Source organism: Pseudoliparis swirei, chromosome 7 (assembly GCF_029220125.1).
Source record: "Pseudoliparis swirei isolate HS2019 ecotype Mariana Trench chromosome 7, NWPU_hadal_v1, whole genome shotgun sequence".
Taxonomy (NCBI): Eukaryota; Metazoa; Chordata; class Actinopteri; order Perciformes; family Liparidae; genus Pseudoliparis; species Pseudoliparis swirei.
Window position 1 is genome coordinate 14752635 of NC_079394.1, and position 25640 is coordinate 14778274.

At 42.9% G+C, this 25640-nt stretch overlaps 2 protein-coding genes across 4 annotated transcripts; one reads left to right on the top strand and one right to left on the bottom strand.

Moving 5' to 3' along the window:
* Positions 1–1089: 1089 nt before the first annotated feature.
* On the bottom strand, positions 1090–25075 carry sh2d3cb (SH2 domain containing 3Cb). Its single transcript, XM_056418855.1, has 12 exons — positions 25038–25075; positions 22646–23306; positions 19966–20005; positions 18800–18925; positions 16043–16383; positions 15395–15495; positions 4911–5314; positions 4461–4576; positions 3222–3393; positions 2302–2413; positions 2020–2226; positions 1090–1771 (listed from the first exon to the last, which is right to left on the bottom strand). Exons 1-12 carry the CDS (start codon positions 25054–25056, stop codon positions 1584–1586), a joined length of 2487 nt encoding a protein of 828 aa, XP_056274830.1. The 5' UTR covers positions 25057–25075; the 3' UTR covers positions 1090–1583.
* On the top strand, positions 6421–11258 carry LOC130196587 (UDP-glucuronosyltransferase 2B31-like). 3 transcript variants are annotated; one of them, XM_056418856.1, is made up of 3 exons: positions 6421–6521; positions 7377–7449; positions 9149–11258. In XM_056418856.1, the coding sequence occupies exon 3, from the start codon at positions 9163–9165 to the stop codon at positions 10738–10740; it is 1578 nt and encodes a 525-aa protein (XP_056274831.1). In that variant the 5' UTR covers positions 6421–6521; positions 7377–7449; positions 9149–9162; the 3' UTR covers positions 10741–11258. The 3 variants fall into 3 exon arrangements, with proteins under 3 accessions (XP_056274831.1, XP_056274833.1, XP_056274832.1); XM_056418858.1 differs by lacking the exon at positions 7377–7449 and having other exon boundaries at positions 6494–6521; XM_056418857.1 differs by lacking the exon at positions 6421–6521 and having other exon boundaries at positions 7134–7449.
* Positions 25076–25640: the final 565 nt, after the last annotated feature.

Consider the following 25640-nt stretch of genomic DNA (forward strand, 5'->3'; position numbering starts at 1 on the left):
TATTGATATTGACATCTCCTTTTGTCACAATATTTGTACTTGTCGTCTGTGCATCACATATCTTATCTGCTAGGAAGTGAAACAGCTCGATCTTGTTGTCATCTCGAAGAAAACTCCTCCAGTTATTTGCGTCTTGCTAATTCCACTCCTGCTTCCACAAGGGCACTGGTCCAACCGCTGTCCTGTAAAAGAGTTCCCAAAGATCTCAGTGGAGCCATCTCAATGTGAAGTCCACCACACATTATTACCAACTTGTCCTCTCCATGAGGCCACTGCCATTGGATTTGTTTAGCCAGAGCATACAGCGGTTGATCAGCAGTAACAACAGGTGTCTGCTCTCGGTTAAGGACAAACCTTCCCTATAGGTATGCTTGGTGGTTGCAACTGAGTGAGCCTGGTCTCGCATTAGGGGCATCAGTGCTGACATGCAAACTTCAAATGGATGGCTCCTGTTCTGCTCTCCATGATGGGCTGACTATGTTATGCAAGCAGCATTATCCACATCTTCAGTGGGGTAAACATCTTTTAATCAGTCAAATTCTTGTTTGAAGTGTGACTGGATTGATTCTGGTGCTGGGAGGGAATTGTATGCTGCTGGTGGAGGGTTGGGATTCTTTTTAATGTAAGCTGGGAGGACATTGGTGAATGCTTCTGGTAACTCTGGAATTTTCTTCACCTTCACAACTGAATTCAATTTATTCATCAAAATGTTTCCAAATTTTGAAAATGTAGCAACATTTCGGTCACAAGTCTAATAAATTAGCATGTTTAGCTCCAGATTACTTAGAAACATAAGAATAGACACCAAGATCATTGAAATCGGGGAAATACAAACAGTTTTATGAAGAAAACACATTTTTGGAGACCCAATTGGCAGCCATCTTGAAATATGGCCGCCATCTTGGATTTTTGAATGGCCAATCGGGTAGATTTGACCAAATACCTCTGGAGAACAACTCCACCAAATGTCATGCTTTTATCAAAATGTGCACGATTATTCTCCTATCTGCCCCACTATGTTGTAGTCTTTTTAAAGGTTGTAATAGGATGTTACCAACGCCTAAAATGTAAAGAAAATCACCGCCCGACAACGAGGTAAACATGTTTACTTACATTTCAGATAAATATTTGACATTAATACAATCGGTTGTATCGTAAAAGAAAAGCTTCAGAAGTCAGGCGGCTATATAATGAGAAAGAGTGTGAGGAACCGTATGGGATTTTATTTTGAAGGAAACAGAAAGAAAAGCCCAGAACTGACCTCAGCACCGATTACAGCGTCAGTAACCTCGTTATTCCGTTAAATATTAATACATATTAAAGTCGTCATGATTCACACGTGGTCACAACGTTATTCTGTTATTGGGGTTATTGAATATGAAGAAAGGAAGGTCCAGCCTTCAGACACGCCCACAACACACCTGAGGCTCCGGCCTCATTTCACCAAAATGAAAGCCCACTTCCTCTTTGGTTTTTCCCGCAGAATCAAAAGCAACAGAATCCTGAATATATACACAGACGTCTTCGGCGTGGTTAAAGGAATGTGGCTCTCAGAGGAGGAAGTGAAGGAGGAACCACGTGGATCAACATGAGGGGCGTGGGCCGCGGCGCCGGCCGGGCGGCTCCAGCCGGACGGACAAGGCGGTCAGCACCTGGTCGAACTTGGCGTAGCGCAGAGCCTGGCTCTCCTCGGCACCGCGGCTCCCCCACAGCAGCCGCATCTGGAAGTCGGTCAGGAAGAGCTCCAGGACCTCCGGCTGCTCCGTGAAACCTGCAGCATCAACAATAACATCAACAACAACAGCATCAACGACAACAACATCAACAACAACAACAGCATCAACAACAATAACCCCTGGATCAACAGCAGAATGTACTAAAGACACAAGATCATAACAATTATTATAAATAAGCAATAAAAAACCAGAGGAGTCGCCCCCTGGTGGTCAGGAGAGAGAATACAGCTTCAACACATGAAACATAGACTTCTATACAACCAGAGGAGTCGCCCCCTCCTACCTCGTAGCTTGCTCTCGGCGTTGGAGCTGTAGATGCCCCCCAGCTGAGCGATGGTCCTCGCCGCCCCCAGGTGGAACATGACCACGTCCAGCTCGACATCCGCCACCTCCCACGGCTCCGCCCCCTCGCCCACCGCCACGCTCTTCTCCATCAGGGCCAGGAGGGGCATGACGTGGGGGAAGCTGGTGCTGGACAGCGGGCAGCTCTCTGAAGGACGGAGCACAGAGACGGTCAGCGGCCGTCGTTTAAAAAGCTGAACGAACGACGAGCTGCGGCACGAACCTCGGCCGTCGTTCAGGCTCTTCATGAACGGCCTCAGGGTCTTCTCGTAAAGAATGGCGCCCTCTGTGTGTCGCTGGCGTAATGCCGTCCAGGTCTGCTCCAGACGGGATACCTGAGACAGAAAGACCTTTAAGTTCACTCAGACTGGGGTAAAAACTGTGAACATCAATATATACAAAAATAAAAAACTCTGAAAACTTTTCAGTAAAAAATTAACTCAAACTGGTATTTGAACGCGATTAAAGCTTTAATGGGATATTTGGTATTATTTGATGGAGATTAATCTGTAAATTAGGTGTTAGACTTGAAGACTAAATATATATATATATATATATATATATATAAATACATATATCTAATATATATATATATATATATATGTAATGAATAAATCAACAAATAAAAATAAATAATACAGTTAAATTGGTTCTTTAAATCATTGTTTTTTTAACAGACTGGTATTTCAACAAGATTAAAGCTTTAATTGGATATTTGGCATTATTTGTTTTCTAACTATATGTAAAACATGAGATGACCGAGAAACTGTAAATGCTGAATTTTCCTGAGAGAATATTTTAAAATATTAAAAATAAATACAGTGAAATAAAATAAAGTTTTTTTTTTTTTTTAACTCGGTGACAAAATAAATGACAAAGATGAACGACAACACAACCAAAGACGGAGTCACCTCCTCTACTGCTGTAAAGGTGAGCCATATTTGTGATCTCTAACTTCTAAGATGAGTAAACAATAAATACTTATTAATTAAAGTTTTATAGCATCAATCAATCAACCCATGCTCACCATCAGTGTTCTGCTGCAGGTTTTATAGCAGATGACTAAGCCGTCAATATCATAAACTGTTAATCTTCAAGCTGTAGATAAAGGTCATGTCATGCTCCCCCCCCCCCCCCCCTCACCTGGGGCAGCTCCAGCGCCCTCATGACGGCGGTGAAGCCGAACATGTCCCCCGTGGTGGTCTTGAGCTCGGCAGCGATCTGGATGAGCTTGTGCAGCAGGCCGGCGCGCTCCTCGGTGGAGCTGGTGCAGCCCAGAAGCTGCACGGCCAGCGCGGTGGCCATGGTGTGGAACCTGAGGACGAGGTCATGTGATCAGGCCGTAGGAAGGCCCTGAAGTTTTATACGGCTTCGTGATCTACTGCTCCTAAGATTGTTTTATACTCGACGAGAAAATATATTTATGCCAGGCTTTTATTGTGGAGAGTAGTGGACCTGAGCTGCCTTTGTCCAAAGGTCAAAAGAGTAATAACGCCGTGATTGGTTGATGCCTTTTGGGGGGGGGGGGGGGGGGGAATTAAATGGAATTTTTTTTATCTTAAAGTATATATTTTTGTTAAGTTGTGATGTAAAAAAAAAGGTTTTCATAATAAATAAATAAAAATCCCTTTAAAAAAAATGTGCACATAAAAAAAAAGTGTTTACATTTCCCCAAAACATGTCAATTTCTTTTTACACATTAAAAAAATATTATTTTTAACATTTACATTCTTTTTCACATAATAAAAAAAAAAGTAAAAAAATAACTATATTGTCGCACTAAAGCCGGGGTTAGCTGATGCCTTTATTTGTGGAGAAAAATGTAATGGCATTTATTAGCTTAAAATGTTTTTTTTTAACAAAGTTTTCAATTAAAACAAAAAAATTAAACAAAAAAAGGAAGAAGTTTTTACATTAAAAAATAAGTATTTTGACTTAAAAAAAAGTTCATATTTAAAAATTGTGTTTCACATTTCAATTATATCATTAAAAAAAAGTGTTACAATTGTTTTAATCAAAAAGAATATATATATATTGTCGCGTGAAAGCCGGAATTGGCTGACACCTTTATTTGTGATGAAAAGTGAAATCGAATTTTTTACGCCTAAAAAATATATTATTAAAAAAAAAGTTTTTGGGAATTTCTTTTTACAGTTCAAACAAATTCTGCCATTAAAAAAATTGGTTTAAAAAAGTTAAATTAAATTGTAAAATTTGTATTAAAAAAAACTGTAAACGTCCTTGAATTTTCACTTTCTTTATTTTTAATAATTCAGAGATACCGCTGTCAGGTTTGGATCCACATGCTAACCGTTAGCCTCTAAAGGCTAACTCAATAGATCCTCCAAATGAGACGTGGTTTTCTTTTGAATCCTTCCTCACCTCTCCAGCAGGTCCAGTCTCAACCGACGGCCGTGTGGCAACGTAAGTAACTCCATCCCAGAACTAACTCCCATCATCCTTAGCTCCTCCGGAGTCACCTCCAGAATTCTGGCCAGCTGGTGAAACACGGACACACGTTTACTGGTTTTACTCCTGAAGCTGTGTCTTTATATTCGGTGATAATAGTTAAGTGGTTGAGGCTAACGGGTCCGCTAAGAGTTCCCAAAGTGGCGTTTGCGTCCGCCTTAAATTCTCTTTTAGCTCCGGTTTTGGTCTCCACCATCACCAAGGGCCAAAAGGGGTGATACAGGGTAAAAAGGGGCCATAAAGTGGCCATAGAGGGCTAAACTGGGCCAAAAAGTGCCAAAAAGAGCTCAAAAAAAGGAGCTAAAGATGCTAACAAGGAGCTACTCTTTATCATATAGTCCTTCCCGCCCCCGGTGGTCATACCACGCAGTTGGTCTTGGTGATGTGTTTGGCCGTCGTCCTCGGGTCGACCTCGGCCAGCAGCTCCTTGACCCGCCGCAGGACGCCCACTTCCAGAGGTTTGTTGTCCCCGGGCATCAGCCGCGACCGGTACCCGCCGGGTTTGAAAGAAGAGACCGTCTCCGCCGCCTCCGCCGCCGTCGAGTACACGTTCCCGTCCTCGATGCCCGCCGACCCGTCCTCGGCCCGCAGCCTCTCCACGTAGCTCCGGGGGCCCGGCTGCAGCTCTGTGTAGCAGCTTCCGAGATCCTCGGAGGACGGGGGGTCCGGGTTCGGATGAGAGAGGGACGGGGCTAGAGGAAAGAGGGGCGGGGCTAGAGCCACGCCGTCGCCATCAGGAGCTGGAAACAGAGGCACGGGAAGTCCATCTAAGGATGAAAGTGGGAGCCTAATTTAGATGTTTTTTCTTTATTTTAAGTCTCTAAAAACATTTGTTTTAGAACTATATTATATATAATAATTAGTGCTGTGAAAAATAACGCGTTAACTCAGTTAATTCAATTACAGGTTTAACTAGTTATTTTCTTTTAGCGCATTTAACACATGCGCAGAATGAGCTTCCAATCCGTCTGTTGTTGGTCGTCTCTACAGCAGCATGTCATTCCATCTCTAGTGTCGCGTTAACACGACTCCGATCTCCGTCTCGCGCGCCGCAGAGCTCGGATGCCGGCGTGTGCGCGCACATCGGGACGAAAAAAAGTCACTTGCAACCCCCCCCCCCCCCCCGTCAACAACTCTTCTCTGCTCGCGCACACTGATGAGCAAGTTATGTGCACCCCTGTGTATAAATGTATATATCCGTCTTTTGTCATAAATCTTTATGTTCTCACAAAAATATACCGAGAATATCGGTAATATGTGATTAATCATGATTAATCCACAGAAACCTGTGATTAATTTGATTAAAATTTTTAATCGTTTCACAGCCCTAATTTTTATACATTTATTTTGTACATGTATAAATATATGGATATAAATATCATTTTAATCATGAAAAATACATGTATAAATACTTATTTATATATATATATTTAAATGATTCAAATACAAAAAATACATATATGTTTTACATATATATATAAATATATGTATTTATATATATAAAGATAATTTTAATCATATTAAAATATATGTATTTAAAGATGTATTTATACATACATTTGTATGTATTTAAGTATATGTATTTATATACATATATAAAACATTTAAGCGTTTTATGTTTTCTAACCCTTAAAAGTAATTTCTGCTTCTTTTGTGTTTTAAAGAAAGCAAAGTGTGTCAAAAAGAAAGAATAAGAATTAAATCATTATTAAAGGGTTAATTTTCATCCCTCTGCTCTCAGCACTACGTCCTGAGGTCTTATCAGGGTTCAAGTTTGCCACGTGAGACTCTTTGATCCTACTTCCCTTTACATAACTAAACCTGCACAACACACCTACACATCTACACACACACACACACACACACACACACACACTGTGAACTTTACTACTGCTTAGAGGCAACACCCTCCTCAGTCGGCCGTTTGCTGTGAGGGAGGCCGGACGCACAGAGAGCTGAAGACCTCGCCCACCAGTAAGTGTTTACGTCAAAGAAGCCGTGTGTGTTTGTGTGTGTGTGTGTGTGTGTGTGTGTTGAACGCTGACCGCAACCAGATGTGTGCAGACCTCCAGATGTTTCCGTCTCGGATACTTTGAGTGAACGCTCACCACATTCCTGTTTGTCAGAGTTTCGAGGTTTTGGATGAGCAGGAAAAACAACACAGGGTCTTAAAGTGTTTTGGGATCGGTCAGCTCGTGTTCCTGTGTGCAGACGTGTTCTCTCGTTTCACAACGAGGTCATGGACGTTTATTAAAGTATCCCCGGACTTTTAAAGTATTGCTCAAAATTTTATTAAAGTATCCCCGGACTTTTAAAGTATTGCTCAAAATTTGTTCTTGCATGAAAATTATTTTAATTTGGTCTCTGAGACTTCTCATGATCTACAGGTACTGTAGCTTTAAGAAATACACACCCAGGTGTATTATTATAGTCTTATTAATAATATGTAATGTAACAGTAGTCGTGGAATGAGTCAAAATTACTTTTACTGACACGTTTAATAACATGTTTAAATCATTTTGTGAAGCTAAAACTGAACATTTTATTGACGTTTTACTCACAGTAGTGTTTTATTCATCTTTATTAAGCTCAATAATCTCCGTTACAGTTCGACACATTTCATTACACACCAACACAAAGTGGTGGACCCAATCTACACAATCCCCAAAACACTTTTTGGTTAACATCGGCAGGCATTCCCTCAGTGAGCGGTTGCGTAATCAGGAAATCCGGAAGTTGCGCAGATCCGTTTGTGCGTCGACGTTCCTAAAACTGGAAGTCTTCTCTCTCTGAATATTCATGAGCCATGTGCACTCTGTGTATTTGCAGGTTATGGAGTGGAAAACGTCTTGTTGCCAAAATCTACTAAGCTGAAAAGAATGATAACATAAAGAAACACAGGGTAATAATGTGCTATAGTCCTACATTTGACCCATAACTTTAACTTTAGGAGCTTTTTATTTGATATTAGTATTTAGTTATTTTATTGACTAGAAGTATTCTTTCAGCATTCAGGTTGTTTACTTATTTAGTTTGTTTTGATATATTATAAAAGATTTAGCTTGTGATAGTTTCTAGTTTAGTTTAATTCATATGTATATGTACGTATCTTGTCTTGTTCATTTGTTCACTAATTGGCTAACACCCTATATTTATATGTAGGAGTAGTCAGGTATAGGACCAGCATGCACATGGGTAGGGTGAAGCATTAGAAGTTCCTTTTTTCTTTGACACCTGAATGAAACCTGCTTTCTTTTGGCTCCGTGAAACACAAACCATTTGATTTATGTTTGTTTTTGATTTATTGGACAAATGGCCACTACTGTAACTGTTACTATTGAAAACCAGCTTTTCGCCGAGCTAAATGTTGCTAATAAAGTAGAATATTCATCCTTGTTGGTTGTAAATTGACAATATTAATCTGGGTGCAAATAAAAACTCTTCTTCAAATAAGGATTTCATACCCACACCAATCAATAGTAAAACTGTGAGTGAGCCGGAGAAGCTAACTTCCTGTTCCTGGACCAATTTCTTTGAAGGCGAGGTATAGAAGTTATCCGTTTGCTTCCTCTGAAGAGCCTTAAGGCGTCAAGTCGGACAGGATGGAGGTAGCACTGACGTTTATGGAGTCTCAAAGGTCTTACAGATGGTATCTATCTTTATCTAACAACTAACCAGACTTAGAAAAGGTCCAATCTTCTGACCCATTGGTTCTGATCCTCAAACAACGCTTTCCAAACTCAAATTAATGGAACTAGAACTAAAGGTATTGCAAATGTAACCTCTTGAGACCCACCCGATTGTTTAGGTTTATGCTCGAAATGAAATACCCAAACTAAAAAGGCTGTAGCTCTGCAACCACAAAAGCTATTTGAATAATGTTGGTGTTATCATAAAGGCAACACATGTGAGCTTTTGTTCCGATGTGTAAATATTAGTATATATGTTACTGGTTAAGAGTAATTAAAGATGAAACTTCTATGAAAATAGAAGTTTCAGGTTCACTTAGGAAAAAAAGCACTTTCAGGATGAATATTTCCTGGATGGATGCACAGCAAAGGCATAAAATCACCCAGATAATAACACAACTTGTGAACAGACTCTCTGCAAAGTATGACTCTATTAAGATATTTAGAATCTGTGTGAAGTCCTCTTGCTTTCTAACATCTCGTTTTTTACGATAGCACGAAGCTACATGTCGCTAGCTCCGGAAACATTCTGAGTGGGCCGACACCTGACAAAATTATGATTATGATATTTTTATTTTTAGTTGGTGTTTTAGTTGTGTTGAAATGGCTCACTGATACCTGTAGCCAAAGTTGTCTTCTTTAATTTGCTGTACAACATCAATATATTTGCTCATGTTTATTATAATATTATAGACAGTTTAAAACACAATATCAAAAATGCACCCAATTGGGTGCGTTGGAGCTTAAGTGAGATGCAACGTGGTTCTGCAACTGCACGGTTTCGTTCTTCTTAAGGTTCAGGTTCAGGTAAAGGAGTGCAGCTTCTAGATGTATATTCACACTCTTGAGCTTAAGACCTGTCAGGCCTTACTGAGCATGACGGATTTCTAACCTTCTTGTGTATCTCGTCAGAATCTCTTTCAGCGATGTACCGACCGACCTCGGTGGCCCTGGCGGTGCTGCTCTGCTCTTCGCTCTTGGTGAATGGAGGTAAAATCCTGGTGTTCCCCGTGGACGGGAGCCACTGGATCAACATGAAAGTCCTCGTGGAGGAGCTCCACGCCAGAGGCCACGAACTCACGGTGATACGTCCATCGGACAGCTGGTACATCAAGCCGGAGTCCCCCCACTACACGTCCATCACCGTCAACTCCACTGCCGGTTTTGATGAAGAAGGCTTTGGTTTGTTTGTGGACACGATGATGAAAATGCGGCGCGATGGCGCCTCGGTTTGGACTCGCATATCTCTGGAGCTGGAGTTGATGGAACAGTTCTACGAGATGAACAAGCTGCTGATCCAGTTGATGGTGGAGATGTTTGAGGACGTCGAACTGATGCAAAGCCTCCGCGATGCCAAATACGACGTGTTTTTGACAGACCCTGCGATTGGCGGAGGGGTGGTTCTGGGTCACCGGTTGGGTCTTCCACTCGTCTTTAATGTAAGGTGGACTGTTCAGGGTGAAGGACATCAAGCCATCGCTCCTTCCCCATTGTCTTACGTCCCGATACCAGGGGCGGAGCTGACCGACAAGATGACTTTTCCCGAGCGGATCAATAACGTACTTTATTACTTCTTCACCGTTTTTCAAGTTTGGTACATCACAGATCCCATCTTCAAACCGTTCGTCCATCATTACTTTGGAAACGACGTCCATTACATGGAGCTGTTTCAGTCGGCGGACATCTGGCTGATGAGGAACGATTTCACCTTTGAGTACCCGCGACCCACGATGCCGAACGTCGTCTACATGTCCGGATTTCAGTGCAAGCCCTCCAAGCCCCTGTCTGAGGAACTAGAGGCCTTTGTCCAGAGCTCCGGTGACCACGGCGTCATCGTGATGACATTGGGAACCCTCGTGGGGAAACTTCCCGAGGACATCACCGAGGACATCGCCGCTGCTTTTGCCCAACTTCCTCAGAAAGTGATCTGGAGGCACAAAGGCAATAGACCGTCGACCCTCGGCAACAACACCTTACTCTTGGACTGGCTGCCTCAAAACGACCTCCTGGGTCACCCGAAGACCAGAGTGTTTATGGCCCACGGAGGCACCAACGGAATCCAGGAGGCCATCTACCACGGGGTCCCTCTGGTGGGCCTACCGCTTATGTTCGACCAGCCGGACAACTTCGCCAGGATGAAAGCGAGAGGCGTGGCCAAAGTTCTAGACATCGCGACCGTGAACAAAGACAACGTCCTGGAGGCTCTGAAGGAGGTTCTCCACGATCCGACCTACAGGGAGAAGATGAAGTTGCTTTCCAACCTGCATAGAGACCAGCCCATGAAACCCCTGGACCGGGCCATGTTCTGGATCGAGTTTGTCATGAGGAACAAAGGAGCGGCACATCTTAGGACGGAGTCCTACAAGATGTCTACGATCCAGTACTACTCAATTGATGTGGTGGCGTTCCTATTGGCGGCCGTTTTGCTTGTTTTTACCATTTTTGTTTATGCGTTAAAAATTTTGTGCCGCAGAGTGTTTAGAAGCAAAGTCAAGAAGGAATGAAGAATATCTCGCTAGATAGTCAACTGTCCATACATTCATGAAATGCTTTATTGTTATCATCAGGATGCCTTGCATTGGTGACCTAACACGTCTTAGAGTGCAGCTTCACTCACAAACCTTCTTTTATCAGATGACTTCAGCCAAAGAGGTCATGTTTACGTTGTTTGTTTGTTCGTCGGATAGCAGAATACCTCAAAAATAAATATGTAATGCTGTTAGGTTGGACCATCAGTTTTTACTCAATATCCAGGAATTGTTTTGGCTTGATTTCTTGTCAGCTTTTTGAAAAAATAAATACATCTCATTAAATTGTGCACTTATTTTGAATTAAATGAAATGAGATTTATTTTACAAAACTTGCACATGCATCTTGAGATTGTTTTTCCCTGTGGCCAGTGAATGATTACATATTGTTCGTAATGTTTAGTGATTATGAGATGTTGTTAGGTTAATCATTCTACAAATTCATGTTTTAAAAATGATGATTTCAAGCTGTAAATAAAAATGTACCCAAATGATGTATTGATTGATTGGTTATTTGCTTGTTTATTTATCATCTGTTAAGGATAAACATCCTTTCTTTATCCGACTGGTCTCTCCTGATTGAAATGTATTTGGCCTAGAAACATCAAAGGAGTATTGTTTTCTACTAAGTATTGTCTTGTTTCTTCCATTTTTACCTTATTTGACTAAATTAAACCATTTAATGGATCCATATTTGAAAACTCGGCTATCTCGGCTGCTGAAACAGTTTTATAATACTCACTGAATAAACCCGTTCTGTCCCTTGAAGCGTGTTATCCTTAATTACCAAAGCGTAGATGCTTTTTGGTATCTTCTTACATAGCTGAATTAGTTTGGGGTTATTGTGCCATTGTGTTTGAAGTGTCTTTGTATTTATGACATTCCCTTGAACACGTTATCGTGGATGCTGGAGACAGAAGGCATACAACAAAGCTCCCCGGCCAAACTCGCTACGTTCCGGTAATGCCCCCCAAACATTAAACTTGCATAAAAAAAGCAGCAAAATAACTTTAACAGACTCCTATTAACTATATGAAATACTTATAGTCCAAGACAGACAACTCCGAAATAAAGTCCTCTTTATATCCATGATAAACCTTATATCCCCAATAACCCCAATAACCCCTGTAACTCATATAATCCAATAACCCCAATAACTTCTATAACCCCAATAAACCCTATAACCCCTATATTCCCAATAACCCCAATAACGTCTATAACCCATATGCACTCCTCACCTAGAATCCATATCCATAAACTGCAAGCCATTTTATTCACCGCGGGAGTTTTCCTCCTTTATTCTTGTCGGTGTCTACATACCACCTCAAGCCTGCGTTAGCGAGGCACTACGGCACCTCGCTGACCAGATAACCAGCACGGAGCGAAAACACCCAGACTCTCTTCTGATTATCCTTGGGGATTTCAACCAAGCGAAACTCAGCCGCGAACTTCCGAAATACAGGCAGCACATTAAGTGTCCCACCAGGGACAAAAACACACTCGACCACTGCTACACAATACTGAAGAACGAATACCGTTCTGTTTCCCGTGCAGCTTTGGGACTCTCTGATCACTGCCTGGTTCATCTCCTCCCAAGCTACAGGCAGAAACTTAAATCTGCAAAGCCTGTGGTGAAAACTGTGAGGAAATGGACCAACGAGTCGAAGCTGGAGCTACAGGCCTGCTTTGACTGCACTGACTGGAGTGTCTTTGAGGCTGCATCTCCATCACTTGACGAACTCACTGAAACTGTGACGTCATATATCAGTTTTTGTGAAGACATGTGTGTACCCACCAAAATGTACTGCATCTTTAATAACAATAAACCGTGGTTCACAGCAAGGCTCAGACGGCTTCGTCAAGACAAAGAAGAGGCCTTCATGAGTGGGGACAGGATCCTGTACAACCAGGCCAGAAACACATTCAGTGCGTTTACATGCAATCGAATTATTGGCTTAGTCGGACTGAAATCGAATTATCCGTTTCATGTAAACACCTTAGTCGGACTATGTGCGGTCCGACTTCGGTCCGATTAACACCCCTGGATAGCTCGGTCCGATCCAGTTGATAATTCGACTCTCGCGGCATGTAACTCTGAATTCGATTCGGAACTGGACTTTGCGTCTTTGCGCATGCTCGAGATCCCGCCGCCCTCCTCCCTCCCTCCCTCCCATGTCGTGACCCGGAAGTCGAAAGAGACGATAAATTAAATTTTCCGTGTACCTTCGGCGACGGCGTCTTCTCTCCTTTATCAACTCAGCCAATAGCGCCATTTGCATTCGCTGTACTCCTATTAACACCACGGAAGAATAGTAGAGGGATGTAGCTTCGCCTTGCTCTCTGTTCGCCATCTTTCTCGAAATGTTGTTGTTGGTGGTGGTGAAGAGGTCAAGCGGAAATGGCTGTATCACCACGAGTTGTAATGAAAACAGCGCCGCCTATCGTATCGGATATGACATGCTTTCGGCCAATGATTCGAATTACTCACTGCCATGTATATTGGGATAACAGCTGATCCCCCAAAAGATAGCATAGTCCACTAAAGCAAGATTCGAATTATACTATCATGTAAACGCACTGAGTGTGGAGAGGCCTGCGGGACATCAACTATAGGAAACCCTCCCCCCACTCCATGGAGAGCCCTCAACTGGCTGACGATCTGAATGTGTTTTACTGCAGGTTTGATCACCCCACATTCACACCCCTCACCTGCTCCAACTCAGACCTCACACAGTCATCTGCATCCCCTGTTATCACCTCCCCCCTCCCCCCTGACCCCCTCCGGCACTGACGGTCTATGAAGAAGATGTGTGCCGGCTCTTTCAGAGACAGAAGACGAGGAAGGCAGCAGGCCCAGACGGTGTGTCACCCTCCTGTCTGATCAGCTGGCCCCCATCTTCACACGGATCTTCAGCAGGTCTCTGGAGCTGTGTGAAGTCCCCTCCTGCTTCAAACGCTCCACCATCATCCCGGTTCCCAAAACATCCTCCATCACTGGACTGAATGACTACAGGCCCGTCGCCCTGACGTCTGTGGTCATGAAGTCCTTTGAGAGACTGGTATTGACCCATCTGAAGGGCATCACAGGCCCCCTGCTGGACCCTCTGCAGTTTGCCTACCGGGCAAACAGGTCAGTGGATGATGCAGTCAAGCCAGCTTAGGAAGTACAACCTGCCTCAGGAGCTGCTGACCATGTTCTACACCGCAGTTATAGAGTCTGTTCTGTGAACTTCAATCACTGTCTGGTTTGGATCGGCCACCAAACTGGACCAGAACAGACTCCAACGGACAGTCAGGTCTGCAGAGAAGATCATCGGTGCCAACCTGCCCACCATCCAAGACCTGTACACCTCCAGAGTCAGGAAACGGGCAGGAAAAATCACTGCAGACTCCTCCCACCCCGGACACAAACTATTCAAACTCCTCCCCTCTGGTAGACGCTACAGATCACTGTTCGCGAAAACCTCGAGACACAAAAACAGTTTCTTCCCCCTCGCCGTCTCACTACTAAACAATAACCCACTGTAGCATATATATTTATCCCTTCTCTTCTCGCACTCTCCACTTCTTCTTGTATATACTTAAGTCACTTTCTAATACTTCTTAGACCGTTGCACTGTTTTGCACTGTTTGTTCTGTTCTGCACTATTCGTTTTTGTTTTTGTTTGTTCTGTGTTGTAATGTACATTTTGTGTAAGCACAGAGACACTTTACCGAGACAAATTCCTTGTTGAGCAAACTACTTGGCCAATAAAACTGATTCTGATTCTGATATAACCCCAATCACCCCAATAACTTCTATAACCCCTATAACCCCAATAACTTCTATAACCCCTATAATCTCTATAACCCCTATAACCTCAATAACTTCTATAACCCGTATAACCCCTATAACCCCAATAATTTATATAACCCCTATAATCCCAATAACCCCTACAACCCGAATAACCCCAATAACCCATATAATAATAATATACACTTTTATTAATCCCCAAGGGGAAATTAGTTCTCTGCATTTAACCCATTCTTAGTTATTAAGGAGCAGTGGGCTGCGGTGATGCGCCCGGGAAGCAACTGGGGGTTCAGTGCCTTGCTCAAGGACACTTCGACTTGCAACTAATGGGGAGAGCGGGGATCGAACCCACAACCTTGCGGTTGCAAGACGGCCCTCTTACCCCACTGAGCTACAGCCGCCCCTATATCGCCAATAACCCCAATAACCCATAGAAACCCTATATCGCCAATAACCCCAATAAGCCCTATAACCCCTATATCCCCCAAACCCCAACAACCCATATAACCCCAATAACTCCTATAACCCCAATAACTCAAATAACCTATATAACCCCAACAATCCTAGAACCCCAATACCCCAATAACCCATATAACCCCAATAACCCCCATAACCCCGATCACCTGAGCACCAACTTGTCCACCAAAGTCAAACTAACAAAACAATCACTCGTGAACTGAACAGAAACGTAAGGCACCTTCATCATTTGAAGTTGACTCATACTGGGTCCTGGAATAATTCAACGTGGATATTCATTAAATGACAATTTGACTATTTCATCGGTTCACGTACCGGGCGACCAAGAGGAGAACGACTTTAGTCTGCTACTAAACTCACTGTTGTTGTTCAGAGGAGAGAGAGAGGCTTCTCCAGCAGTCAGTGGAGGCCGGTGGTGCTGCTCCCCATCAACCTCTGCCCCCATGTGGAGAGAGGAAGGACTGCATGGAGAGAGAGAGAGAGAGAGAGTTATTACCAGAAAGGAAATCGTATCTCAATTTGAATGGTTAACAGAGGTACGATATCTGTTTTTAATTTAATATATATAAAGAGTGGCAAAATAAATATAATATACGACTTCGAACTATATCAAACATTTGAAGAAGTAATGCAATTTGCATCTTGCAGATCATTATAATGAACATTAAATCTACGATAAACTAAAATTATAAATCAGGACTGATAGAAGAACCATGGGGAAACTTTTGCTTCGTTTTTTTAGGTCAGTGTGACCTTTTGGCCACCAAATTATAATGAGGTCATCATTGGGTCCACGTGGAGGTTTGTGCCTAATTTGAAAAAATTTCCTCCAGACGTTCCTGAGATATTGTTTCCACAAAAATGACGTTAATTGCACTTTTAGAAATGATCCTTTTCTTTTCTCAACATCTTATTCTGTCTGAACATCTTTGTCCTGATATTTTCTACAACATCTATAATTTTCCCGCCAAAATAATATCAGTATCAGTCGTCGACAAAGCTCCTCACCTCCTCGGACGGACCTCCTCCTCGCCGCTCCCGCCCTCCCAGTGGCAGAACGCCGCCTCCAGGTGGCCGAGAGGCAGCTTCCTGTTCACGGGCCGGTGGATCCGAGCTCCGCTCCACTGGGTCAGAGCCGCCCGGCTCCCCGCGTAGAAGTGGACCAGAGCCGGCAGCGAGTCGAAGGCCTCGCCCTCCAGGCGGTACTGGACCCGCGGCGCCGCCGTCCTCCTGACCAGGAAGTGGACCGCCTCCTGCTCCCAGCGGCCCGTCAGGACGAAGTCGCCCCGACTGGACCGAGAGTGTCGAACCAGGAAGTCTCCGTGGTTCACCACCAGGCTCTCGGACACCTGAGTAATAATTAATAAATGGATTGTTATGTGCAGAAATAATAGAATATTAAAGCTTGTGGGTTATAATATGAAGTCCACCCGTCTCAAGAATAATATTGTTTAAATTAAATAATTCCTATTTATCTTTAATGACGTAGAGGGATACGTGTGTTTCGGTCGTTTCTTATTGAACACATTTTAAGAATCTAGATTTCCTGAAAAAGATGTTTCCTTTAAACTAAGAATCCGATCAGCTGGAGTTTGAACAGAGCTCCCTCTAGTGGTTTGATCACTGCATTGCTCCTGATCATTTAAAGCAGTTGTCGCCAACCTTCTTGAGCCCAAGATCCCTGACCTCCGCCTTCGTGACAGGCAAGATCTACCTATTGAGGCGTTGAGAGAAAACGACTGTCCAGACTGGACTTGAGGCTTTTCATTTGGCCTAATTCTAATTGAATGAAATCAAAACACTTTGGTCCAGCTCTCAAATTGATGAGACCAGGAACACAACATTTAAGTGCAATATAGAAATGTAATTATTTGTTAACCGCACACAATATAAACAAGAACAAACACATTTGCAATGAGCAGCTGGATGAACAACCAATATAAATGCTGTGTTTATCAACTGACATTACAGCACAACACTGACAACATGATCAGTGCAATTTAGAATAAATACAATTGCAATCACTTTCAAGTAAACCAGATTGCTCCACCAGACAAGAAAAAAGCTCAATGTTAAGCTTTTGTTTTGAAGGGCAACAGCAGAAAAGCCGAACTCACAGAGGTAAGACCTGGCAAGTCGCCAAGAATCTCGGCTGTCGCGCATGCGCAGGCGTAACCTGTTAATGCCGTAACGTAAACATGTACACGAAGGTACAGGCACTTCAACATTTATTTATTCATGACTTAGTTTTATGTCTTTGTACTTTGACCTTGTGTAATATGTGAAGTTATCAATAAAGGTCTTTCTGCATTTCCCCTGCGCCTCACCTGTAGTCCTACGTTCCTCTTTCAGGGAGCACAGCTGAGAACACGGCTGTCAGAGAACCCGTTTTTAGGCGTTCATTAAAATCAGGCGGAGATCTTTTCTGACGTCGATCTTTCAGTCAGGATGAAAACGTTTCAGAAGACACGTCAGAAAATGTTCAAGAATGAGGAACAATGTGTTTCTGATTTTATTTTCATTTTATTTTGGAGAGCGTCAGGGAACGTCTCGGAGATCGACGGGTTGGCGACCGCTGATTTAAAGGGAGGGTTCACTCTAAAATAGGATTCTGAGGTCCCGACAGTCACGCGTTAGATCCCAAATCATTCGGGTGTTGAATTACTTAATGACAGTTATGTAACTGTAAACTTGAAAATCATGTAAAAGATGCTGAGAAGTTGCTTTTCATACTTATCTAATTTACTTGGATTTGTGTAATTCTTTTGTAAATAATGTAACTATTTCATGGTAATAGAATAGAAACACCTGTACTCTACTCACCTCAGAGTTTCTCCTGGCACCAAACATAAGGCATTTGTGGATTATTTAAAACAAAAAAGCAAGAAAATTGAACCTTATTACATTCGCATTGAAAATTCGGAAGGTTATGTTTTTATCGCCGTGTATTTATTTATTTGTATGTGTGTTATTCGCATAACAAAAAAAGTTTTAAACCGAATCGCATGAAATTTGGTGGGATGATTGGTTATTATCCGGGGATCATTTGAGTAGATTTTGGGATTGATCGGGTCAAAGGTCAAGGTCATGAAAAGGTCAACATCTTCTTGAATCGCATGAAATTTGGTGGGATGATTGGTTATTATCCGGGGACCATTTGATTAGATTTTGGGATCAATCGGGTCAAAGGTCAAGGTCAAGGTCATGGATAGGTCAACATCTTCTTTTTACCATAGCACGGTCAAGTTTTATCCAATTGGCATGCAACTAATGCCAACATGTTCATAATTCAATGCCCAATCTTGTGATATGCGAAGGTATGCGCTCTACCGAGTGCCCATTCTAGTTGAAAGTGTGTGTTGATGGTGTATTTGCACAGCACCGTGGGGACCTGAAGCACAAAGCTCACTATGAGGACTCATGCAAAAAGTGTGTGTATGTGTTTATTTGTGTGTATGTGTGTATTAATATGTGTGTGTCATTGCGTGTGTGTGTCTTTTTATGTGTGTGTTTTTGTGTGTATGTGTGTATGTGTTTATGTGTGTGTATGTGCGTGTGTGTGTAAGGGTGTGTGTGTATGTGTGTATATGTGTGTGTGTATTCGTGTGTGTGTTTGTGTGTGAGTGTGTGTGTGTGTTTGTGTGTGTATGTGAGTATGTGTGTAAGGGTGTGTGTGTATGTATGTCTGTGTATGTGTGTGTATGTGTTTTCGTGTGTGTATGTGTGTGTGTGTGTGTGTGTGTGTGTGTGTGTCTGTGGTACCACCTCCCAGGGGACCGCTCCGTGGTACCAGCCGTGGCTCTCCAGGTTGCTTCCGCTCAGTTTAAGCTCTGCCTCCAACTGCTTCTTCAGTTCGTCCGTCGGCTCCAACCAGAACTTTTCTTTGGAGAACTTAACGGGATATCATAGACTCACAATCAGACAGAAAGAAACAACAACAATAACAACAACAAAGGTAAACAATAACCTGACTTTAGACCATTCATGCAGCGTCTTCTGCTCTCCGACCGATACGATTTTACCAAAAATATGTTGTACCGGTCGCCTTTAGAGAACAACGTGCATTGTGGGTCTGTGTGTGTTTGTGTCTGTGCTAACTAGACCACAGAGGAGGAGTTTGGGGGCGGGGGGACAGCTCGGGCATTCCCACACTGGAGACGCCAGGGCCCCCGAGCACCGCCAGACACCCTCTGGCGTGAAGTCTTGGCCTCATTGCCGTGGCAACGCCATTGTGCGATCTTTGGGTGTGTGTGGTTGTGTGTGTGTGGGAGGGGGGTGGGGGGCTTCATCACTCAGTGGCGCTTTTGTCCGTCGCTTCTTTACACAAACACAAGTGAAGATACTGTAGATGAAGAGTTTACACTGACGACGGGCGGGGAATGCTTTTGTTTTTTGGACACACACACATATACACATACACCATACACACACATACATACATAGACAAATATAAAAAACATACACCATACACACACACATACACATTCATACAGAGAGAGACACACACACATATACAGACACACACCCACACACACTTTAACTCATTACATCATCATTACAAAGCGTGTGTCCCCTTCACGGTGAACTGGACCCTCGGCCTCTAAGTGTGTGTTTCATCTTATGACGAGCAGGAAGCTGAGGGCCAACAGGAAGATGAGGGCCAACAGGAAGCTAAGGGCCAACAGGAAGCTGAAGGCCAACAGGAAGCTAAGGGCCAACAGGAAGCTGAAGGCCAACAGGAAGCTAAGGGCCAACAGGAAGCTGAAGGCCAACAGGAAGCTGAGGGCCAACAGGAAGCTAAGGGCCAACAGGAAGCTGAAGGCCAACAGGAAGCAGAGGGCCAACAGAGGCTATGGGCAACAGGAAGCTAAGGGTAACAGGAAGCTGAGGGCAAACAGGAAGCAGAGGGCCAACAGGAAGAGGAAGTTCACCTTAACGTATTCTCCTCCTCTCTGCGCCACGTTCTGCTGCCTGGAAACAAACACAACAACAAAAACACGGAAATGATCCTTTATGTAAATACTTTAAACCGACTCACAGCTCTGAAACCTGCCATCTGGGCACCTTATCTTATATTTATTATATATTTGTATATTTATATATTTTTTTGTGTTGATTGTCATTGATTGTTGTTGTCTACTGTAGATACGTTTATTCTGTATTGAACCACAAAGAGGAGGAGAAGAAGAAGAAGAAGAAGAAGAAGAAGAAGAAGAAGAAGAAGAAGAAGAAGAAGAAGAAGAAGAAGAAGAAGAAGAGCAGCCCCGTGGGTTCTACCTGACTGCAGTCGGTGAAGCTCTGGAACTGTTTTTGAGGCTCGCTCTGCTCAACGTGCTGCGTATATGACATGAGTAATGGCAAGGGAGGTGACCTTTTGTTCACACACACACACACACACAAAGACACACACACAGATGTGAAAACATAAAGCATGAGAAACTCCCAAACCTCGATGTTATGGAGCTATTTGTTACATCATTTCATAATTAGAGTAAACGCTTGTTTTAAGATGAACATTTATTTAATTTTCTCATCCGTTTAGTTTTTTACGGCTTGTTAGTTGTAAAACACTTGTATGTCTTGGCTTCAGTCCAGATAACTGGTGGAGACGAAAGGAATGTCTATTTGTTTATTTTTATATTAAAAAGCTATATATAAAGCTTTTATTCAGGTTTTCAAATGGAGTGTCACCATATTTTATAAAGTCATCATTTAATTATATATGAAACTAAATCCTCAATTAAATTAAATAGATCGATGTTATTAGTTGATTGAATATAACTCGTTAGTGCTGCTGCTTTGAAAGCTGTTGTCACAGTATTGTTGGATATTTCATGACAATAAAACATATTGTGCATTTTTGTATTATGAGATCTTTTATCAGTGAATGTTGCCTATTGGACGAGACAAAGCTCCGTCCCCAGCAAGAGGGGAACTCCTTCCACCTGGGGGCCGCTGCCCCAAGCCAGCATTTACATTTTACTGCACTTCCGTCTCCTCCAGAAAGCTCTTCCACCACTGTTTGACAAACACACACACACACACACACAAACACACACACACACACAAACATACACACACACATACAAACACACTCACACACACAGCTTCTGGTCAGCAACCATCAAAGTGTAAACCGGTGAATGCCGACCTCACTGATGGAGCTTTGGCTTGGTTTAGGCACTACGTTGTAACGCTACGCTGCGACGCTACGCTGCGGTGCTATGTTCCGGCGCTACGTTGTGATGCTACGTTGTGATGCTACGTTGCGATGCTACGTTGCGATGCTACGTTGCGAAGCTTCGTTGCGAAGCTTCGTTGTAAAGCTACATTCTAACGCTACGCTGCAACGCTACAACGCTATGCTGCAACGCTACGTTGTAACGCTACGTTGTAACGCTACGTTGTAATGCTACGCTGTAACGCTACAACGCTAACGCTGTAATGCTACGCTGTAACTTATTGCGTTAACTTATTGCGTTAACTTATTGCGATAACTTCTTGCGATAACTTGGACGTGATGAACAAGCAAGAGCAACAATCCAATAAGAGACATGAATATCTAATGAAGAAGACTTTCAATCTGCAAGATGATATGTATGATATCTGGTGTCATGTACCAAACAGCTTCATTCAGTCGTCAGAGATCAGATTCAGCTCAGACTTAATAAAATGAAAAAAAGAAAATGCCTTCAAGACTGTTCTTATGTAACCATCCGGTCCAGTTTCAGCCTCCAGATGAAACACACAGCAGATCTTCTGGCTTCAAAGTCAAAGTAAACTTTTAATAGTTGAGCCCAAATGAACCAAAAACATGTGTTTTCCTGCTCTAAATGCATCAATAAGCCACCAGGAAGAGATTCATGTTCCCAGTAGCATTTCCTTTTCATTTATTCAAATAATATTACGACTTTGTTCCTGCAGTAGCACATAATTATAAAATGAGCTCAAATCAATTGACGTTAATCATATTGTCCAATCATGTCTATGCCAATTAAAATAGAGTTAAGTGTTTTCCTTTGTTCCTAGAATACAATCTATATTTAGTAATTTCACAAGTCGACTGATAGGAGTTTAATTAGGATGTTTTTTATTTGTGTTTGTAGGTATTTTCTTGTCTTTTAACCCTTGTGTTGCCTTAGGGTCATTTTGACCCGAATCAATATTACACCCTCCCCCCGCTTTAGGATTAATTTGACCCCATTCAATGTTTAATGTCGGTGTTCTTTCGGTAGTCAACAAACAAACATAAAGTGCCTCACACTTAAACTTGGAAAACAATATTAATTCTAATAATTTTCTGGAGGTTTTAATTGCTGGCGTCAAATTGAACCCAAAGGGTAAAATATGTTAGTAAATATAAAGGTAACAGGAGGGTGAAACATTGAATCGGGTCAAAATGACCCAAAGGCGGGGGGAGGGTGTAATATTGATTCGGGTCAAAATGACCCTAAGGCAACACAAGGGTTAAAAAATATTTATTCTACAGCGATAAAACAAAATGTAACCACCAAACACAAAATATAAAAGTGTTCTAAAACCTCTCATTCTGATGGATGCTGGCATTCCTCCAGCAGGTTGAAAGCACACAAACTAAATCTACTTCCTCACCCGTCGACACGCTCCACTTCCTGCGCGACGCTCTCATCCTTTCCCGTTTCCAGTGATTGGCTGCGAGCCGCTTCGGCTATCGGGTCCATCGGCACGTAGACGTCCTGCGGTGAAGCCGCGGTGATGCCGTTAGTCGTCATGTCCGACGTTTCTCTTTCTAAAGCCTCCCTGCTCCCCGACCGGCTCTTCAAGGGGTCGGCCAGGCGGCCATTGAAGCGGCTTTCGTGCGCCGAGGTCAAAGGTGAAGCGCGGACGAGTGACGGGATGGAGGGCAGCGGGCGGGCCGGTGCGGGACCAGGAAGAGTCCGGTCCAGACTGGTCTCACTGAGGCCAGACAGTGCACTGAGCAGAGGGGAGTCCCGGACATGCTCTCCCGCCTCCCTCTGCCCCTCCCCCTCCTCCTCGTCCTCTTTTTTCTTCTTGTTCTTATTCTTCTCCTTCAGTCCCGTGCAGCTCTTCTTCTGGCTGCGTGGCACCGTGCCCACATGTGTGTACATCTGGCTGGAGCAGGCGTAGCCGGGGGTGTGGAGGCGGGGCTCCATGTCGTCCACTGATTTTTGACCGCCGAGGCTCCCATGATGCTCTGGGGCGGCCTTGGTGTTGGTCTTCTGTGACGGGCGGCGGGCGGACAGATTGGTGAGGCTCCCAAACCATTTGAAACCTGAAGAGTAGAAGGACGTTAACTATCAGTGCAGGAACCTTAAAGACAGAAATATGTTACTTTGTACAGATTTGGGTCAGTGATCATCAGAACTGAACTCAATGAAACAAAGTAGCGCAGCAACGTATCGCAACAAAGTATCGCAACAACGTATCGCAACAATGTAACACAACAACGTAATGCAACAACGTAACGCAACAACGTATCTCAACATCGTATCGCAACAACGTAATGCAACAACGTAACACAACAACGTAATGCAACAACGTAACGCAACAACGTAACGCAACAACGTATCTCAACAACGGATCTCAACAATGTATCGCAACAACGTAATGCAACAACGTAACGCAACAATGTATCGCAACAACGTAATGCAACAACGTAATGCAACAACGTAACGCAACAACATATAACAACAATGTATCGCAACAATGTATCGCAACACCGTAACGCAACAACGTAATGCAACAACGTAATGCAACAACGTAATGCAACAACGTAACGCAAAAACGTAACGCAAAAACGTAGCGCAACAACATATCGCAACAACGTAACGCAACAACGTAACGCAACAACGTATCGCAACAACGTATCGCAACAACGTAACGCAACAACGTAACGCAACAACGTAATGCAACAATGTATCGCAACAATGTATCGCAACAACGTATCGCAACAACGTAACGCAACGTAACGCAACAACGTAACGCAACAACGTAACGCAAATATTTTATTTTCACTTTTGTCCTGTGAAACAAAAACAAATGTTTTCTTTGCCTCCGAGCCTCTGAGGAATGTTTCTGAGGAATGCTGTTGTTGTTCCCTTGTGTTGCTGAAACTCTCATCATTTCTATTCTGATCCGTCTGGTTATGTTTCGGCCCCGGAGACCAATTAGATCCCCAAAAACCAGCCGGATATCTATTATTATTATAACCCTAAACATAAACTATGATGTGGAGGAGAAAATAACATTATTTCTCCCACAAGAAACAGAAAGTTACTTCATTTCCTTTTGATTTGTTCTGCTTGTTGCGTAACAAGTGACAACGCAACAAACTTCTCCTTCAACCTCTGAAGTGAATCAGGAGTTCGGAGGCTATTCCTGGACGGCGGGGTTTGTGTTTACGGTGGCTCAGAATGGACAAAACAGAGAGAAACCAAACCTCTTTTAAAAGTTGTTGCGTAAACGTGATTAACGCAACACAAGGTTGTGTTTAATATTAGAGATGCAAAACATTTGCATAATAAATACAGAATATTTGTGTAAAAGCATCACCTTGATGGTGCAGGGCTAACAGTTTCCCTCAAAGAAACTCAAAGAACACAGACATTTTTGTTTAAAGCCTCCAGATGCATCATGGGTAACATTAAGCTTTTACAAAAAAGTAAACAACGACGGAGTCAGCGGCCAAAGAAGAGAAGCCTGTTATCTCACAATGAATCAGAGAACACACACACACACCCACACCCACACCCACACACACACAGTGAAACAAGTGTCAACAGATAACTGTCTTTTATAGGATCACACAAACAAACTGATTATTAAACATCGTCTTTGTCTGCGTTAGGTCATATTATGACTCATTTATACATATTCATTGATAACAAGTCTATATTATGAAGCTTTAGGCAGTGGGGTTTGTTCACACAGCATTCAGAGACTCATTTATACACATTTATTAATAAAAACAATTAAATAAACCACAACATGAAATGCAACTCACTCAGTTTCCGCGTGTTCATGTTCAGACGTTGACTTCCTGATGAATTCGCTCAGCTTCAGCAGCGTGATGACGAGCCGAATGCTCGATGCCCCACATCCTGTTTCCTGTGTGTTGATGCAACCGGATCTATGTGGAAGTCAATGGATACATTCTTATTGTTCATTTTTCAGAATAATCAAAACTTTTAATAATGGTGAAAAGGATTCAACGACAATCTGACACCAAAAAATATATATATACCACATTCGAGCGGATAACAGGACAGAGAGAATTAGTGTCCAGAGAGAAGAGGAGGGGTCCCAGGACAGAGCCTTGAGGGACCCCAGTAGGGACAAGGTTCTGTCTGTGCTTGGACCAATTTTATTTACCTTATACATGCTTCCTTTGGGCAATATTATCAGGAAACACTCCATAAACTTTCATTGTTATGCAGATGATACTCAATTATATCTATGGATCAAACCAGAGGAGTCCAACCAACTCAGTAAAATTCAAGCATGTCTTAAAGACATAACAACTCAGACAAAACTGAAGTAATTTTCCTCGGCCCTGAGCACCTCAGAGATCAATTATCTGGTGATGTGGTTTCTGTAGACGGCATTG

What these genes read in the sequence shown, in the direction of transcription:
- LOC130196587 (XM_056418856.1), top strand. Translation starts at nt 9,163, where the DNA reads ATGTACCGACCGACCTCGGTGGCCCTGGCGGTGCTGCTCTGCTCTTCG.
- sh2d3cb (XM_056418855.1), bottom strand. An exon ending in GAAGTGGAGCGTGTCGACGG is followed by an intron (nt 20,006 to 22,645) that starts GTGAGGAAGTAG and finishes GTTTGTTTCCAG; the next exon opens with GCAGCAGAACGTGGCGCAGA. An exon ending in ACGGAGCGGTCCCCTGGGAG is followed by an intron (nt 16,384 to 18,799) that starts GTGGTACCACAG and finishes ATTATTACTCAG; the next exon opens with GTGTCCGAGAGCCTGGTGGT.